At 48.1% G+C, this 19,098-nt stretch overlaps 2 protein-coding genes across 2 annotated transcripts in view; one reads left to right on the top strand and one right to left on the bottom strand.

Moving 5' to 3' along the window:
- ZCCHC17 (zinc finger CCHC-type containing 17) overlaps positions 1–10,531 on the top strand; it is a 58,674-nt gene extending 48,143 nt beyond the window's left edge. The window contains exons 8-9 of the mRNA XM_032361547.1: positions 9,603–9,760; positions 10,044–10,531. Coding sequence (XP_032217438.1) covers positions 9,603–9,760; positions 10,044–10,200 — 315 coding nt within the window. The 3' untranslated portion in view covers positions 10,201–10,531. The remainder of the gene's footprint in view (positions 1–9,602; positions 9,761–10,043) is intronic.
- A 708-nt stretch (positions 10,532–11,239) lies between these two features.
- FABP3 (fatty acid binding protein 3) lies at positions 11,240–18,090 on the bottom strand. The gene is made up of 4 exons (XM_032361548.1): positions 17,958–18,090; positions 14,881–15,053; positions 12,902–13,003; positions 11,240–11,532 (listed from the first exon to the last, which is right to left on the bottom strand). The coding sequence occupies exons 1-4, from the start codon at positions 18,028–18,030 to the stop codon at positions 11,479–11,481; spliced, it is 402 nt and encodes a 133-aa protein (XP_032217439.1). The 5' UTR covers positions 18,031–18,090; the 3' UTR covers positions 11,240–11,478.
- Between the last annotated feature and the right edge of the window lie 1,008 nt (positions 18,091–19,098).

Below are 19,098 nucleotides of genomic sequence, written 5' to 3'. Positions count from 1 at the left end.
TTACCAACTTTTTCCTTTTGTTTCCCATAATTTTGGTGTCATACTCAAGAAACCATTGTTAAATCCTGTCATGAAGCTTCCCCCCTCTGTTTTCTTCTAAGAGTTTTATAGTTTTAACTTCTGTATTTAGGTCTTTGACCCATTTTAAGGGTTTTTTTTCATATATGGTGTGACTCCAACTTTTTGGGGGGGGGGCATGTGGATCTTTCCAGTTTTCCCAGCACCAGTTTTTCAAAAGAACTGTCCTTTCCATACTGACTGGTTTTCGCATCATTGTTAAAAATCACTTAACCATATATGTAAGGTTTTAGTTCTGGCTGACTACTCTATTCCATTGGTCTGCTCATCTCTCTGTATGTTCTGCTGCACTATTTTGATTACTCTAACTTTGTAGGAAGTTTTGGAATTGGGAAAGGTTTGTTTGTTCTTCTTTTTCAAGATTATTTTAACTGTTTGTGGTCCCTTGAGATTCCAGATGAAGTTTAGGATGGATTTTTTGATTTTTACAAAAAATATTATTGGGATTTTGATAGGGTTTCATCAGATCTGTAGATTGCTTTGTGTGGTATTGGGATATTAACCATATTAAGTCTCCCAGTCCACAAATGTGGATATTTTTCTATTTATTTGTGTTATCCTTAATTTCTTTCAGCAACGTTTTGCAGTGTTCTGTGTACAAGTCTTTTTGCCTCCTTGGTGAAGTTTATTCTTTTTTAATGCTATTGTCAGTGAATTGTTCTCTTTATTTCCTATTTGGATTGCGCATTGTTAATGTATAGAAAGAAATACACAAACACACACACACAAATATATGTATACATACAAATGTATTTGTATATACACATATATGCAAATATGTGTATATACAAATGTGGATATATATAGTTAATGTATAGAAATGCAACTGATTTTGGGGTGTTGATTTTGTATCCTACAACTTTGCTGAATTCACTTAGTAGTTCTAACAGTTGTTTTATGGAATCTTTAGGATTTTCTGCATTTAAGATCATGTCTGCAAACAGGTGATTTGACTTTTTAATAGAGCTGGGTATTTAACAGCTGTTCTATTTATATATCTGTTTCAAGGATTGTTCTTTCTCTTTCAGCCTTTTAGTGAGTAAACAATATATGTCAGATTCCTAAAGCGGAATATTTCACTTCTGTTGGTCTTTGGTTAAGTTGGTTTGCACTGCTTAATACATATGGTACAATGAGTTATTGCTTTGTTTCTAAAGCTGCTTTGAAATATGTATTTCATTTCACCAAAACAGTTATTAAGGATCTGCTAGGTATGAGGCTCTTATATGAACTGCTTAGTCAACCTGTTATCTTACCCCCCATCACTCTTCACTTAGTAGAGGAATGGTCTGATGAACCATGGCAGTAATAATCGTCATACTTTATTATTTATTATTATTATTTTCTAAAGTGTCTTTGTGTATTTGAACTTCTAACTCATGAGTTGTCTTTGATTAAAAAGTGATCTAGGGAGTTGAAATGTTTAAAAGTTCCTCCTTGATCCCCTCTACCCCCCCGCCCCGTTTCTACCAGGGTTTCATCTGGCATCATTGTCTTTTCACCTTAGTGTTAATCCCTTCATGATCTTTGATGCCTTGTATTTGTTTAGTGCTGATGGTTTGTAAAATATCTTCATGTTTTTTATTTTGTTTTATCTTTATACACCCCAATGAAGTAGCCAGACTAGGTGTTACTGTTCCATTTTACATATTAGGAAAATGGAAAGGAATGTCTCACCCGAAGCTACACAACTACCAGAGATAGATTCAAAATAAGAACCCAGACCTTCAGATTGCTAGCCCTGTGTTCCTTTTTTCTCTACTGCACTTCAGCCATTATCTCATAGTGCCCCAGTTATTTACTCAACAGATGTGTATTGAGTACTTGAGCATGTCTGTTGTGCACTGGTAGGTGCTTGACTTATCAGGACTCACAAGGTCAGTTTTACTCTGTCGCCAGCTACTCTTAGCGACCGTTTGATATTATCTGTTAATCTATTTCTTTTTCCCCTATGGTTCTATTTCTGTTCACAACAATAAATCAAGATTCTAGGCCTCCTATCTGTTTCCTTTTACCCTCTAAATCTTTTTTTTTTTTTTTTGATAATTTTTAAAACTTCCTTAAGTAATCTCTAAGACCAATGTTGGACTCAAACTCATGACTCTGAGATCAAGAGGTGCATGCTCCTCTGACTGAGCCAGACAGGGACCCCTACCCTTAAAATCTTTGACTTCAATAGGAGATTGACTTTCCTTACCAGAGGAAACTCCTACTGGAAATGGATGTTTTGGGTTTGTGAGAGTGGCAGATTCAGACACCTGCATTACCAGCTACCTTTGAATAGGCAGCGTCCACAAGCTCTGCTATCTGTAGCTCCTTAGTTCCTTCACTCAGTGAGACCTGCCCTCAGTTGGGAGAGTAACAGAGGCTGAGTCCTGTTGCTGCTGGAAGGTAATAATGAAGGGAACAGGGGTAGGAGCATGGGATCCTTGTAGCCCTGAGGCTCCCACCTTTTTAAATCAAATATACACATAGTGAATGCACATGTTGTCCACGTACCGAGTATGCATTGGTTTGGTCCTATATACCCATTCAGTACCATGACAATTTTTGTCCAAGTGTCTGAAAATTGTAAGTCATTTTTTGGGGCATAATTAGAACAAGAGGAAACTATGTATTGAAAATGGAAATGGGCTATGAAGTGGGTGGCAAAACAGAAATAGAGGTTTTTGTAGTGAAGCCCTGGATGATCTTTCCATGAATCTTTGGCCTATACTTTGCAGGCTTCTTTCTTTCATTTATCATATGCCATCATGGATTTTTCTGAATCGGTGCTGTATAAGAAAGCATGTGCACTGAGGATCAGGCTGCCTACAATTATATTGAAATTTAGCCGCACTTGATCCAGAATATAATTTTCTTCTTCCGATGTTGCTACTGTATTTACTCTCTGCTCTACTATCTATAAAAGAACAGATCAAAGATTGTCATCCCTTGGCTGCAGTACTGGATTTTCCCCCTTTTCCAGAGAACTTCTTCAGGCCAATCCTGGACCCATTCTGATAGAACACAAGGTTGTCCAGGGTGGTCTGCTCAAAAGCCTTACGTGATTCGCATTCTATGGAATAAAGTCCGAGTTCCTTGAAGATTCTTCACAATCCCAGCACCGTCTCTGACCAGTTCCTTCCCACACACAACTGTTCTTTAACCTCCTTTGTTAAAAGTGTCTATGTGCCAAACTCTGTTCTAGTCACTGCGGGTATAGTAGTGAACAAACAGGTAGAGTCCCTACTTTCATGGCACTTACACTCTAACGGGGTCCCAATGAACTGGTAAACAAATACAAAATAAGACTAATATGCCAAGTAGTGGTAAGTGCTATGGAGAAAAATTAATTTGATGATGAAAGATAGGGAGTGCTGGAATGGGGGTAGTAGGGAGAGGCTACTCACCATCGTAGATAGAGTGGTGAGGGCAGTCCTTTCTCAGAGTGCCATCATTGGGTGGACGTTTGAAGAAAGACAAGAAGCAAGCTCCTCTGAGAAGTGGAAAGCGAGCGTTTCACCAAGGGTAGTAGCCAGATGTTCGGAATGAGCTTGGTATCTTTCAGTAACAGTAAGGAGGTGGGAGTAGGCGGAGTGAAGTGAGGGAGAGGAGAGGAAGTTAGGGGAAACTGGATCATGGAGGGCCTTCTAGGAGAATATGAGGATTGCACCTGTCCTGTTAGAGGGAAATGGATGTCATTAGAAGTCTGACCAGGGGGACGATGTGATCTGGCTTCCCTTTTAGGAGAATTAGTCTGGCTTCTGGTGGAAACTGGGCAGTCAGAAGGCAAGGTGGAAGCAGCAGGCTAGTTGGTAGACAATATTAATAATTCCGGTAAGAGATGGTGGTGCTGGAGGTAGTGAGGAGTCAGCAAAGCTGACAGAATTTGTTGAGGGATTGGATGTAAGGTAGGAAAGAGAATAGTTGAGGATAACCCCACAAAGTTTTTGGACTGAGTAACTGGTAGTAAGGTAGGAAAGAGAACAATTGAGGATAACCCCACAGAGTTTTTGGACTGAATAACTGAAGATTTGCGTTGAGAGGAGAAGGGATGCAGAAGTAGGTGGGGGCGTGGGGAGCATTTGGGCTTTAGTTGGAGGTTCTACCTATGAAGACCGGAGGGAAGCGGAGGTGGGGGGGGGGTAGAGGGCCTGTCATATCCACGTGCACCTACCAAGGGAAGGCAGCTGGATGTGTAGTTTGGAGTTCAGAGGAGAGGCCCACGTAAGAGATAGAAATTTAGGAGTCAGTACATACAGATTGTATTTAAGTAAATATCTGAGGTCACCTGGAGAGTAAATACAGAGAGATGGCAGGGCTTTGAGGACTTGAGTCCCAGCGTGTCCCAACTTTTAGAGTTAGGACTCCAACTGGAGGTGGGGACAGACGAGCAAAGGAGACTGAAACGGAACCGCCTGGGAAGTTAGCAGAGAAGTAAGAAAATGTGGTGGAAGTTAGGGAGGAGTGTGTTCTAAGGCAGATGGACTGTCAAGGTATGACTGATTAATCAAGTAAATGAGAACCACGGATTTGGCACTGTGGAGGTCATTGGTAAATTGGACAAGAACCGTTTCAGTAGCGATGGGGTGACAGTGTGGTTAAGGTTGTTCAGGAGGTTTTTTCAATGGGAACTATTACGGCATATTTGTTTATTGGGGGGGGGGGATGAATTGGTGAAGGAGGGGGAGATGATACAGGAGAGAGGGGATGATCCTCAGATCCAGGGTTTTGCATACAAGAGAAGGGATGGATCTGGTGCATAGTAAATAGCTACACAGGATGTGGTTTGTCGCTCCTGGTGGCTTGTCGCTCGTTGAAAGATATTTCAAGCATTTGCCTCTTTCTGACTTCCATCTAGCTGGAAGGCCCCAACTTCCTTTTTTTTTTTTTTTTAATTAATTTATTTTTATTTGACACACAGAGATCACAAGTAGGCAGAGAAGCAGGCAGAGGGAGAGAAGGGGGAGGAAGCAGGCTCCCTGCCGAGCAGAGAGTCCCATGCGGGGCTCGATCCCAGGACCCTGAGATCATGACCTGAGCCGAAGGCAGAGGCTTTAACCCACTGAGCCACCCAGGCGCCCCCCCAACTTCCTTCTTTCATCAACACTACCACCACCATTCCACCAGCCAAGACCATATTCATGCTTCAGAAGCATGACGCCTGCGTATCTTCCATGAAACCAACCTCAGATTCCTCAGACATGATGGCTTTTTCCCTTGTGTTTCAATGACATGGTTTTTATACTTTTCTTATGTTACTGTCATGAACTCCCTAGTATCTTAATTAGTTTTTATCTTTGATTAGATAATGTGTTTCTTGAAGGCTTATTATCCTTGATTTCTGACCTTACTCAACTATTTTAAGAGAGATTAGTTAACAGATATTCCTGGCTCTTAAAAGGTACTCAATAAGTATTTGTTGAATGAATGTACTATATAGTTACAAGGAGTTACTCTTTCCCTGGTTTGATGAGGTTGGCTCAGGCTTGGAGGAAAGGGGCCAGGCTCCACTACTCAGTGGGTTAGTAGGTACTCTGAATTCTATTAAAAATTGGCATGTTCTCCTTATCTCCTAAGCAACACAGTATGCAACTCGTGCTCTCCAAAGTGCTTTGTAGGTAGTAAAATTAAATACATATTTGTGAGTTGATTGATAAGCCTTTTCTTCTGGTCTTATCTTTTCCAAGTTATGGTAAACTAACTGCTGAATTACAGGTAGATTCTATCCAGGAATTGCACTCTATCTTACTTCCCAAAAGTTTACCCCAGTGAACTTCTCAGTTTGAGAATCAATCATTTCTCAAGAGTAATTCTTTTTTTTTTTTAATTATTTTTATTAACATACAATGTATTATTTGCCCCAGGGGTACAGGTCTGTGAATCATCAGGTTTACACACTTCACAGCACTCACCATAGCACATACCCTCCCCAATGTACATATTAGGAGTAATTCTTAAGAACAGATAAAGAATAAATGCTTGCTTGGTTGATTTTGGGCCAAAATCAGAGCCTTTTGGTTGGGAGGTGCTAAGATAGTGCTGCCCATAATGCAGATGGGGCGAAGAGAACATCCACTTTGGGACCCAGCCCGAGTCAGATCCCGGTTCTGCCATGTGGGCAAGTCACCTTGTCTGTCAGCCTCTCTGAACTTACCATTTTCTTTCCTGAAAATATAGGAATAATTATGTCCACTGAATGGATGTGTTGTGAAGGTTAGAGGAGGTTATGTGCAAAGTGCCCAGCTTAGCATCTGGAAAATTAGGTACTTTATAAATGTTTGTGTTATTTCCCTTTCTCAGTTTTTGTTTGTTTTTATCGTGCTGGGGTGCTGCTGACCTGTTGCAGAATGAGAGAAAATGGATGGGCCAGCTGCTGTCACCAGACATTGGCTTTTCCTGGAGAACAGTTCTGAGCAGTGGCTTCTTTCCCATGTCCCCTCCTGGCCTGTCTGCCAGTGGCTTATGCCCAGGGTCATTTTTTACCCTTTATCTTCTGTTCCACTTCCCCCTTAGATGAAGTCAAGGGACCAGAAGCCAGTGTCACTTCTGGTACTCCATCTTCTCCTGTCTAGCCGCTGCAGTGATCGACGCCACCTGCTGGAGGACGACTAGATTTTCTTTGTTCAGAGATTGAGGTCTAGAAGACTAATACCCCTCAGCACTTTCCGTATTCTAGCGGCAGTCCACCTTACAGCCTGTGAATTCTTCTTCTTCTTTTTTTTAAAACATATATATATATATATATTTTTTTTTTATTTGACAGACAGAGATCACAAGTAGGCAGAGAGGCGGACAGAGAGAGGAGAAGAAGCAGGCTCCTGCTGAGCAGAGACCCTGATGCGGGGCTCGATCCCAGGACCCTGGGATCATGACCTGAGCCGAAAGCAGAGGCTTTAACCCACTGAGCCACCCAGGCGCCCCAGCCTGTGACTTCTTACAGCCTGCATTTTTGAGAGGGAGGAAAATGAAATAATGCCAGACTCTGAGTTAGAAAGCACAATGACCTTATCACCTGAGTGGTCACTTCACTTTACTTCTCTGAGTTATAGTTTTCTTATATGTAGAATGGGAATAATAATTCCTGAATTTTTGGCCTTACCAGATTCTTATTATAAGATAAAGGATGCAGAAAGCTTGAAAAATGCTCTTTGGACATAAAAAAAGTACTCCTACTGTCCTTCCTCATTTATTTATCCAGGGAAGGCCAGGCTTGGAGGGGAGGGGTGCCACACTCCACGTGTGCTTCACTTTCCCAGGACCCTCTCCTACCTCAGGGGCAGGATCTGGTGAGGCTCCCCAGGCCCTGTATCCCGTGATGGGCTTCCATGATCTTGTCATCCGGAAGGTGCAGTCCCATAAGCCAAACGAGTGATTTACCAGTTCTCAACTGCCCCTAGCTGTGGTTCCTACTGCTTGGTAATGGGGGTCTGGGAAACTTTGGTCCCCTCTCTCTACTCCACAGGAAAGAATTGTGGTTAGGGTAATCTCCTCTCAACACTTTGATTCATTTGCTATGGATACGTGGCTAGACTGTCAGAACATTCTCTGAAATGACAGAATAATACTTACAGCTGCGGCATACTGCCTGCTGTGTATCAGGCACTTAGTGCCTGGTAATTGGTATTTATCTTGTTTAATCCTCACAGCATCCTTTGAACTAAGTATTTATTATTTGCAGTTTACTGAAAGGAAAACTGAGGTTCAAAAAAGTTAAGTCTCTGTTCCAAGTTACACAGCCATTAAGTGGCAGCTGGAATTTGAACTTTATTCTTTTTTTTTTTTTTTTTAAAGATTTTTATTTATTTTTTTGACAGAGAGAGATCACAGTAGACAGAGAGGCAGGCAGAGAGAGAGAGGGAAGCAGGCTCCCTGCTGAGCAGAGAGCCGGATGCGGGACTCGATCCCAGGACCCTGAGATCATGATCTGAGCCGAAGGCAGTGGCTTAACCACTGAGCCACCCAGGCGCCCTTGAACTTTATTCTGTCTTATTCCAAAATCGTTGGCGCTGACCACTGTACCGTGAGGCCTGCCTCTGCTCTGTAGAGGGAGGGGCCGGTCATGTGCTTCCGAGGGAAGCTCAAGAGATTTCCAGTCATCCAGTCTGCGTGCAAACCCCTCCCTGTGTGATCTGGGGCAGGCGGCTCTCAGCTGGAGCTGTAGATACTCCCTCATTACCCCTTCACCACAGACAGGCAGCCTGGGTGCTGTTCTCCTCTCCATTTCACACTTGAGGAAAGTACGCCTCAGGAGATAAAGTGACTCGTCCTGAGTTACAGAGGAAGGATCGGAAGTGGCAGAGCCAGAACTTGAGGCTGGGTCTACCGCCTGCTTCGGTGTTCGTCCCTCCTTTCTCACGGCGGGCTCCTGAGGCACACGGCCATCTGCCAGCTTGGGAGCCTGGAGGGGGAGCAGGAGCTGCGCCTCTTCAGTACCCTCTCTTCGTTCTCCCTCAGTCTCTGCTTCTTAGAAACCTTCCTGAGGCAGTAGGAACATTTGAAATTCAAGGAAAAGGTTACATGTTGCTTAAAAACTGCTTGAAGCCCTGCGCACAGAAGCCTGGGAATCTGCTGCCCATCTTTTGTGTGAGTTGGTGTTGCTACTTCGGCAGCACCCTGTGGTGCTTGTAGTCGGAGAAAGTTCTTTCTGGGCTTTTCTCTTCATCCTTATAATCTTCCAAGGTTGTTGTGTTGGAGATGATGCACACCAAGGGCAGCAGCTGGAGCTGTACTCGTTGATGGCAGCTGTTCTCCCTGGCAGCGGCCTCTGCTGGAAACCAGAGCAGGAGTCCAGGGCCCTGGAGCTCCCACCCAGTATGGGCCCCTGGGCATGTGAGGCACTGTCTCCAGGCAGACTGGGTGACCTCTAAGGACTCCTTTCCTCCTCAGTATCCTGTGCTTTTTTTAAATAAAAGAATGCCTTTTTTTTTTTTTTTTAAACCTAACTGGACAGAATTACATGAAATAGAAAGTAAAAGACTATGTTCTTTCCCCCATTCATTCATTCCTGAGGTAACTTGTTGCCAGTGTCTTTTCCGTTGTTCTCTGTGCATTTTAAATATATACAGGTACATGTAAATGTATGTGTGTGTGTATATTTATTATATGCACACACTATGTAATATGGTAAGCACCCCAGAATCTGGAATACATACTGTATTATGACGTGGTCCTTTCACCCATTTGGGGCATTTTGTCTTATTAATACTTGGAAGACTTTATTCTTTTTAATTAGTGCTTTGTAATTTTTAAATTTTTATTTTTTTATATTTTATTTGTCAGAGAGAGTGAACACAAGCAGGGGGAAGGGCAGGCAGAGCAGGCAGAGGGAGAAGCAGGCTCTATGTTAAACAAGGAGCCTAATGCCAGACTCAAACCAAGGACTTTGGGATCGTGACCTTAGCTGAAGGCCGTCACTTAACTGATGAGCCACCCAGGTGTTCCTCCTTTATAATTTATTAAATGATCCCCTATTGATTATATGCCATGATACTCTAAAGCAAATGTATACATGCAACATTGCTTTTAAATTTTCTTTTCAGGAAAAGAAGAAGAAAAAACATAGAGACAGGAAGTCGTCTGACTCGGACAGCTCAGACTCTGAGAGTGACACAGGCAAGAGGGCAAGGCACACATCAAAAGATAGCAAGGCAGCAAAGAAGAAGAAGAAGAAGAAGAAGCACAAGAAAAAGCACAAAGAGTGAGAGTGGAAAGAGTAGAGGGGGTGGTTGAGAGGAGGAGGTACCAGGAGCCTCGTGTCTTAAGCCCTGGCTCCCAGAAAGACTCAGTAGTGTGAGTTATACCTCCCACCCCACTGACTCCTCACCCACGGGAGATGGCTTCCCCTCGTGCAGCAGGCAGGTTTGGGAGTTAGATGTCAAAGCATCTGCCTGAATGACTTGTTAACTTATCATTCCTGGTCCCTTTGCAAGTGACCCCTGCAGCTCATCCATTCATTCACTTCAACTTCCTTTATTCGGCAGGAGGTCCTGTTACCCTCTCCAGCTGCCACTGCCAGAGCCAGATTCCTGCACAGGAGTCCAGGCTGCAGCCACAGGTACTGCTGTGGAGGCAAGTCTGGCTGTAGTTGGAACAGGGATGGGCCCCTCCCTGTTGGGTCTGCCCTGGGCTGACTGGTGAGTGATCCCTGCGGCATCTAACACGGGCCAAGGGAGACCAGCAGGATGAGGGAGAACATGGTAAGAAGTGGTGCTCACTTTTTCCATTCCTCCTAACGTGATTCTCCCATGCTACCAGTGACAGCCAGAAAACCGTTGTTTGCAGTGACTGAGCTTGTGTGTGACATTCTGCCAGACCACTGAACCAGACAGCTAAAGCCAAGTTCATTGCTTTACTTTGTATTTACTACTGTGTGAGTCACTTGGTTCCACTTCAGGTCTCTGCTTAAATTCCTGGCACTAAATGGAAGTGTGTTTGGTTTTAAACCTGCTGAATGTTCTTATTACTATAATCCCTCTTCCTGGTAATTTAGACTTACAAGTCACCAAGTCTGCATTAGTTGATAGAAAAACATTTAATATGTTACTTCAGACCTTGGAGAGAGGCCCAGCTGAGATATAGAGCCAGAGACACTGACAGGTCACAGCCTTCTTAGGAGGTCACTTATAAGCCCTCTCTTCTGTAATGATTAGATGACCTCTTCTCCCAGAGCTGATTAGAGAACTCGTTAAGATTTGTAACCATGAATGGTCCAGGGCGCAGGCGGGAGCTTAGCTGTCATCTTGGCCAGTGGGCATTGGCTCCCACCACCAGGCACAAGCCTGCATGCATCCCGTGTCCTGACCCTGCATTCTGGAAAAACAGACCACAGCATCGCACAAAAAGTAACTTTCCAAACCCAGGGGCCTGCAGTGCAGAATGCGCCTGATCTGACAGTTTAGTAGCCAAGCCTAGGGAAGCCCTGCCACTGGTTCATTATTCCAGACTGGACTCACTCATGTGGCCTTGGGGAGGGACAGTGGAGAGCCCAGGTGTGGGAACAGCTGTTTTATGACGGAGTGGGTCAGGTGACCAACTACTACTGCCCCTGAGACGGTCCATTTCGGTCTCATCCAGTGCTGCTGCTTCGTGACCTTCAGGCAGTTGTTCCTGCCTATTCTCCAACACACAGGGAAACTGAGACTCTCAGAATCATGTCACCAAAGGGAAAAACGCAGTCTGGTGACCTTGGCTCTGCTTTATTGACCTTAGAGCACCCTCTGGATGCAGTTAAAAAACAAACATACACAATGGGAGCCGGAAGTGGACCCAGGCTGGTGCCACCTGACCCCAGACGTATTTCCCCAACTCAACCAAGGTGGATTTATACAAAATGCCGGAGGAAAAAATGAGGCAATCTGGTGCTGAGTCCAGGGCTAGCCGACTGGCAGAGGAGCAGACAGTGAAGGAGTGGGCAGGTCATGCCTCTTTCTCGTAAGTACGAGTGCAAACTGCATTTCCATGGGTGAGTGTCTGGAAGGAAAGACAGAGCCAGATTAGGGCAGGGGTGAGGGCACCGAAGGTACTGGGGCAGTCTCCATTCTGATGGGGAGAGCCTCTGCCTTCATCCCAAGAGTCTCCCTGGGATTCGCCACCTACTATGTGCCAGGTTCTTTTTTGTATTTTTTCCTAATACACCAAGCTTTTCATTTATTTAGGCACTTAATTCCTCTGCTAGAATTTTGGGGAAATGACCTGTGAGAGGGGAAGTGACTGGTCCCTGTCCCAGGCCGTCGCTCTCTCTTGCACCATTCCTCTAGTGCCTCAGATGGTGCCTGGCACATCGTAGACAAATAGGTGAGTAAGAATGTCCAGACTCTCTTGGAGAAGGACTGTCCTAGGCTACCAGTTCTCCATTCCTTCCCTGACAAGCCAGAGGCTTGAGCCACCATCGTCCATCCAGCCTCGCATCGCGGAGCCAGGCCCGTGGTTTCACCATAGTCCGGTTACCCAGTGAGTGTTTGGTCCCACATAGCACATGCCCACCAAAGGCAGACACCTCTTCTTAACTCTGCAGGGACCCCTGCTTGCCATGATGCAAGAATGTAGGGAGCAGATGATAGCTGACCCAAGGTCTGCAGGGAAGACGCTGCTGGGGTGAAAACCTGAGGTCCTACAGTTAGGAAGCAGAGACCACAGGGGCTGCTGCCTCTGCCTTGGATCTGGGGGTGTTCAGTCATGGCAACATTCTTCTAACAAAGTCCCCAAATTTGTCCTTAAACAGACTGATGGGCCAGCCTGATTGTCCCCTCCTAGGCTGTCAGGTACTTGCAGGCCAGGCATGCAAGACACTGGGAGGCAGTGGGGCTGGAATGAGGTGAAAGGGACTGCACTGTCATTGCCCCGCCATCACCAGTCTCTCCCTGCCCAGAGGCTTTCTATGTGGCAGCACAGTCCCAGAAGAAGAGGGTATTAGGAGCCTAGGATCTAATTTGGCTCTTCTACCTTTCCCGGGGTGGGGCAAGGTGGCAACACAGGAGGAGACTAAGGCTGTGGAGCACCTGAGCCCTCTGCCTCACCTCTAGGATGCTCTATGTTCTGCATCAGGGTCAGGGTCTCCGGCATCCCAGCAGCCCGCAAGGTTGGTGGTGTTAATGCCCATTTTAAAATGGGAGCTGGAGAAGGTGACTTGTCTGAAGTCATGTAGCCCATAAGCTGAGATGTGAAACTAGGCCTGTGTGAGGCCAAAGCTACCACACAGAATATTCCCACCTAATCCCACCCCAGCCCTGCCTCTACCCCCATTGATCCCATGGGGGAGACCCTGGCCTTCCCAACAGGCTTGACTAAAGGGGCAGTAATAGTAAACAACTCCGGGAGGCTCCAAAGTTATCCATCTTACCAAGATAAGTTTCCCATCAACTAGCTCCCGCACAAGTGTTGTCTCTTGCCCGTCCCACTTCTGCACGTGGACAAGTTTGCCTCCATCCAGCGTCACGGTGGACTGTGGAGAGAGGTAGAGGCCTGAGCTGTGATCTGAGCCAGGAGTGCGGGACAAGATGGTGTCTGGTCACTGGGGCCACAGAGAACTCCGCGCTGTGCCCCAAAATGATGATGGTGCCAGGACCAAAGCTCAGGTGGCCTGCTTCCGGCATGGCCCCAAAGGCTGTCTTGTTCACCTCCAGCCTCTGCTCCACGATTGCCTGGCTGGGCCCTTCAGGTGTTGGTAAGTAGGCAGAGGCAGGCAATATGGTGAGCCAAACAGCCTGGCTCTGAGAAGTGCTGCTGGTCTTTAGAATGGACACTTATCCCATCCTCACACGACACCCACAGCCCTAGAGCCCCTAGGAGACAGGGGTGTGTCTCCTACATCCCTGGGGAAGACTGGTGAGGAGTCCTGAGACTCTCCAGCCTAGTGGTGATCACACACAATGTCTAACAGACCTTGGCGTGGAAGGTATTGGAAAATAAGCTTCCCACTTTGTATTCCTATCTCTTCTTGCTCTACATCACGTGGCCCCTTCAGCTGACAAGTAGACAGCAACTGCCAGGTCCAGGGACTGGGTGCCCTTGGAGTGTTCCAAAGCCCTGGTCAGATGCCCACTTAGTCTTCTGGGCTCTGCCAGCCTACATCAGCTGGTTCTCATTTGGCAGCTCTCCCAGATCTCTTTTCTTTAGGAATTTGGGGGCTCTGGGTCAGGCTAGGGGACCCTGGCTGAGCAGGGTTGAGTACGAGAGTCTGAGAAGGCTGTGTTTATGTTTGGAGCAGCATGGGGAGTGGGTGTGCATTCTTGCTCCCAATTCACTTCTCATGCCCATCCCCCAAGCTTTTTGCCTACTTAGATTATGTTAAGCTTAGGCATCCCAGAGCATTATGGTTTATTAGGGTTCTTGTCCCTCAAAAAGGTGGGCTGGTCAAGGAAGCAGATGCATGTGATATGACAGCCACCTGTCTCCAAAGTAGAATGACATCTTTGGGCACCACCTCAGCTCTGCTGCCAGGTTCTCCACAAGGAGAACAGACCCTATCCTGTCTTTTCTGGGGCAGTTGTCAGGAAGCAGAAACAGCTGAGGGGCAAAGTGATAGGTTCTGCTGGAGGATACTGCTATAGGGACCCTCTTTAGAGGTCAAAATCCTTTTGTTCTGTCTCTGCCATGCCTGGCCCAGGGGCTGGGAGGCCTGAGGCAAGCAGCAAAGACAGCCATCACAGGGTGACAGGCCCTGAGACTGCTGGTACATGTCCCCTCTCTACTTGGGAGGAGAGGGGCTACAGCTTGGGAAGACGTACAAACACACCTTAGAGGATGCCCTATCCAGAACATAGCTTTTCCTGGCTGTGGGCTGGCAGAACTGGAAATAGTTCCTCAGGCTCACTGGCCAAGCCTGGGAGGTGGAGGTTGGAGAAAAGGAAACATCTTGAGCAGGTCTCTACCTCTTGTCCCTTGCTGCCTCCTTTGCTGGAGGCCAGAATGACCTGTTCACTCAGAGAAGAGCTCTGAATTCTCCTGGGCATTGTTCCTAAAGTACTTGAAATCACAGCCATGGCCACATAACTCTCCTGTCTGCAGACTGGAAAGAAACCCAGAGCTCTTGGATGCCATGCACAACATCATCCAGCTGGAGCTGGAGTGGACACTGAGGTCAGAAGAACATCCAGGCTCTGTGCCACCAACTCCCATAGGCACCAGATATTCCCCAGGGAGGGAGGGAGGAAGCCCAAGGACAGGGCTAGCATGCTCCTAGCACCTGGGACATGCCTGCACTGCACAGGCTTTATGCCCCTTTTTCATTTCAATCCCCCCAAATCACCTGCCCCTCAAGGTACAGTAACAGGGTGCCAGGTCTCAAGGTCTCTTAATCCCCAGACTCTTATGACTCACCTTGACCTTCCTGTCGTCTGCTGTTGTCTCATCGAACTCCACCCCTAGCTTGAAGCTGATCTCTGTGTTCTTGAAGGTGCTGTGTGTTTTTACGATGATAGTGTCCCCATTCATTTCGATGATTGTGGTAGGCTTGGTCATGCTGGCCACCTGCCTGGTAGCAAAACCCACACCTGAGGGCAGGGGGAAGATTATGAGCATGAGTGGAGGGCAAAGGCAGGGTACAACGACCTCAGGGAACAACTCTCAGGCCTGGATGTAGGATAGAAGGAAAAGTACGAGAACTTTCAGAGACTCTGTTTTTTAAATTCAGTTTTCTTGCTAGCTCTGTGCAGCGAAGAGACCCTTGATTTCATGGGGGCAGATGAGAAGCCTAAGGGACGCAGGCATGCCACAGCAAGTCACAGCAGATCTGAGATTAGGACGAGCTACTTTCTGAGTGGTAACAAATTAATGTGTTTTATCTCATTCAGCCCCTTGTTCTCCCTGAAGGCACGATGCTATTATGTCCACTCACAGATGCAAAGACCCGAGAGGTCAAGCCCAGGCTCACAGGTCTGAAATTCGAACGCAGAACTGTTGTGAAGAGCTCACGGAACTGCTCAGCTACAGTCTCCCAAGGCTGGAGCACAGGGCTCCCTTCCAGGGGACCTGAGCAGCTTTCCAGCCACGGGCTGAGGCAAGAAGAGAAATGTGGACCTTGCCTTCCAAAAGCCTGAGGGACGACAGGCCTTTTCCACCTTTGGAAGTTTTTGCCCTGAAACACACCAGTGCACTTGTCCCCTGTATATGGCAGAAGGGATTTTCAAGCCCTCTTCTCCATGACCTAGGGAGGACGTTGGCAGAAGGGTGAGTGTCTCAGTGTACAGGTTTAGGAGAGGCCCGAGTGTTAGTGCAGTTAAGGACTTGAATCCAGGTATCCTGGCTTCTGGTCTAGGCCCTAGGGGGAGTCCCCCACTGACCACAGCACAACTTCCCTGAGTGTCCTGCAAGAGTGTGAAACAAAGAACTCCAGCAAAGCCTTAACCCCTTTAGGTTACAGCTTCCCCGAGAGGTGAATGCCAGATCTGGATATGAATCTAGGCTCCAAAATCTCTGGTTAGCCCCTGCTATCAGAGTGAGACAGGCTGACCCCAGTCCCCAGAAGAGCAGGGCCTTGTCACCATGCAAGGAGCTCTGTTTGCTTAGGACCTACCCAGAGGTGTGGTGTGTTTGAGAAAAGGAACCACTGTGGAATGAGTAAGGGACTGAGCCAAGAGAAACTGAGACCAAAATGGAGCCGATTTTGGAGGCTCAGAAAGAGCTGGGTTCTACATAGAAAGGAAGTGGATGCTATTTACAGAGAGAGCTGAGGATGCTCTTTCCTCCCCCATGGACCTCTCTCATCCTTTCCATCTGTGTATGGAGAAAAGCAGGCTGGATGGATTCTCAGCCCTGTAGCCCAAATTTGCTCCTTATTTGGGGCAATATAAGGGAACAAGTGTGGTAAGGATGTTGCAGCTCACTTCAGGGACACAGGTCTTCTTCAGCTGGAATGTCTGCTATGGGAGGCTTGGAAGGAGGGGCTAACTCTGGGCATCTCAACTTCCCAACAGCTGCCCAGGGCCCACCGCTGCAAGAGGGGCTACTTTCCTGGAGTCAGTGGGCATAGTACCCAGCATACTATGGCGGGGCATGAGAACTCAGGCCCCAAGAGCCAACACTTGTGATCCCTATTTCAGGAAGGGGTTAGGAACAGAAGGGAGAGGTTGGTCCCCTCCACCCCCCAACCCCTTATTTGGGTAACTGCCAGAATCAGTCCCCCTTCCCTAGTAGGAAGGCATGGAATGTAGCTCAGCTGTGAACAATATTCTGGTTTCCTTGTCCCAACCCAGGAGACTAGGATAATCTCATAGCTGGGGATTTAAGAGAAAGGGTATCCACCTTCTCCATCTAAGCCCCTACTAGGAGGGGAAGAAGGGCAGAGGTCAATCATTAGGTAAGCAGTTCCTACCACTCCCACCCCCAGGGTCCGTAATGGAAACTGTTGTGGGTTGCACATCTAGAAATCCAGGTTTTCATATCTGATGTGGGACTGATCTGACCAGTTTCTACTCTTTCTGGGTCTCAGTCTCCCCATCTGTCAGACTAGGCAAGGCATGGGGTATCGGTATCTCCAAGGACTTCAGATTTTAAGCACTCTGAATCTTTATTCTTCCCCATCTGAAGAACCACACCCTCCTAGACCGAAGACCCTTGCTGCATCTCACAGATCTTGGCCTTGCTCCAGGACCGTGCTGCATCCGAAGTCCAGTGGTTTTCTCCACCAGACCCTTCCCCCAACAAGTGGCTGAGCCAGCAGGGGATGGGTCCTCTTGCCCCAGCCTACCACTAGGCTCACTGACGGGTGATTAAAGCCTAGTAACACATCACTGCAGGATAAGGTCAGAGACTCCAGGACCAGGGAGAGAGCATTCTCCAGCAACCATGTTTCTCTAGTTCAACATGGAGGGGCAGGGGTTGTTGCTAACTGTGCAGGGCCCCTATCTCGCCTTTTCCTCATATCCCATTCACCCCCTTGTTCCTCTCTCTTCCCATCTCCCTCCTCCTAGGAGTTTCCTCCTCTCTAAGCTTTGCCATAGTACACTCCCCATCTGCCCCGTTCCCTTTCCGTATTCACACTTTCCAGTCCCTAAACCACCCATATTCCTGCTTTTCCTCCTCCAGCTAGCCTCCCACCTTATGCGATAAATGCTCTCTTTTTACACAAACCCACCTCTTTCCAGACACTATGTATACCCCTCTTCCTGGAAAGCGCATCCGTGCCCCAACATCAACAGATACATCTTACCTCCCTACACCTCCCTATCTGGGAATCCCTCTAGCCCGGTTCAGACCAGAAAGTCCCCTTCCGATAAGCCCCCTTCCAACATGCGTGCCTTAGACCAGAATGCCACCTTCTCCGCGTCCCCCTGTTCCCCATCGCTGAGCAGGAGGGATGCAGCAGCCCTGCCGGCACTAGCCAGCGCTCGAACGCTGTGCACGGCTGCGCACGCTGCCAGGCCCTCTCCAGCCCAGCATCCCCGAGTTGCGCTCACCGAGTGACTTCATGTAGTCATCGAAATTCTTGCTGTCCACTAGCTTCCAGGTGCCTACGAAGGCGTCCACCATGGTGAGGCTGGGCTAGGCCGAACAAGGACAGAACAGGCGTGCAAGGACTCCGGGACCCACGGTTCCCAGCCCGCGCTGCCTCTTTAAATAGCCCTTGTATCACGTGGTGAGGCGTGGCCCACACCCCCAGCTCCCGAAATAGGAAGCCGGCGGCTGGCGCTCACCCGCCAGGCGCTGGCTGCCCATCCCCCGACCCGCCGAGGGGGAGGGGGCAGCCAGTGGCGCCGGGCTCGCCCGCGTCAGCTCGGGTCTCCGGCCTCCGAGTCCCTGCCCGGCGCGGGCAGGACCTGCTCCCTTCCCTGGCCTAAAGGCGCTCTTCGCCATCTGAGAAGGAAGCAACTGGGGGCACAGTGCCCGCGAGGTGGGGTGCGCGCCACGGACATCTTCGTCCCCCACTGTATCCCCGAGTTTGGGGTTAGAGCAGAGATGAGAGATTAGAGGAGAAAGGAAACGCCCTTGGGCTGATGCCCACGCCGGGAAAGCTCTCGCCGACTCTTCGTGGCGCAGGCTTCTTGGTCCTCCTTTTGCAGGTGAGGAGTCCTAGGCTCAGCGGGGAGCTAACAAGGTCGCAGGAAATAAGGCGAAGGTTCTTTGGAGCCCAGATTGCAAGCGGGTCTAGGTGGCCCTGGTAGCCGCACTCTCCCGCCACTTCCACTCGCCGGTTGCGGGAAGAGTCACCAGGGGCACCGTGGGCGGATGAGCCGATGAGCTGTCCCTGTGCCCTCCGCCTGTTCAGGGCGAGAGCGTGACCGACCCCGCCGTGCCCTGCGCACGTGCTCGCCCCTCCCTGTGGAATGTCGCCGGCGCGTCTTTCCGCCCTGCGGTGCTCCTCCCCGTCCACCTTGCCAGCGCTTCGGGCTCCTCTGACCTCTACGCGGGGCTCTGAGCATTTCATCAGGTCATTTCCCCCCTCTCCTCCTTCAGAAATTCTGGCCGTCCAGCCAGCTCTTACAGGCCCCCGGGCAGCTCCGGACCTGCCGCCCTTCTCTGACCTCTGAACAAGCAAGCAGCTTGCACTTTCACAGAATGTCACTCACCTCCTTGAAAGAGATTCCTGTGTGGTTGACG

Source organism: Mustela erminea, chromosome 10, assembly GCF_009829155.1.
Source record: "Mustela erminea isolate mMusErm1 chromosome 10, mMusErm1.Pri, whole genome shotgun sequence".
In the NCBI taxonomy this organism is placed as follows: Eukaryota; Metazoa; Chordata; class Mammalia; order Carnivora; family Mustelidae; genus Mustela; species Mustela erminea.
This window is presented reverse-complemented; position numbering and strand designations above follow the sequence as displayed.

Excerpts from the sequence above, each read along its gene's own strand:
- FABP3 (XM_032361548.1), bottom strand. The coding sequence starts at position 18,030 with ATGGTGGACGCCTTCGTAGGCACCTGGAAGCTAGTGGACAGCAAGAAT. Across the intron at positions 13,004-14,880 it reads CAGACGACAGGAAGGTCAAG|TCCACCGTGACGCTGGATGG; the intron begins GTGAGTCATAAG and ends CTCTCTCCACAG. Across the intron at positions 11,533-12,901 it reads TTGATGGGAAACTTATCTTG|ACACTCACCCATGGAAATGC; the intron begins GTAAGATGGATA and ends CTTTCCTTCCAG.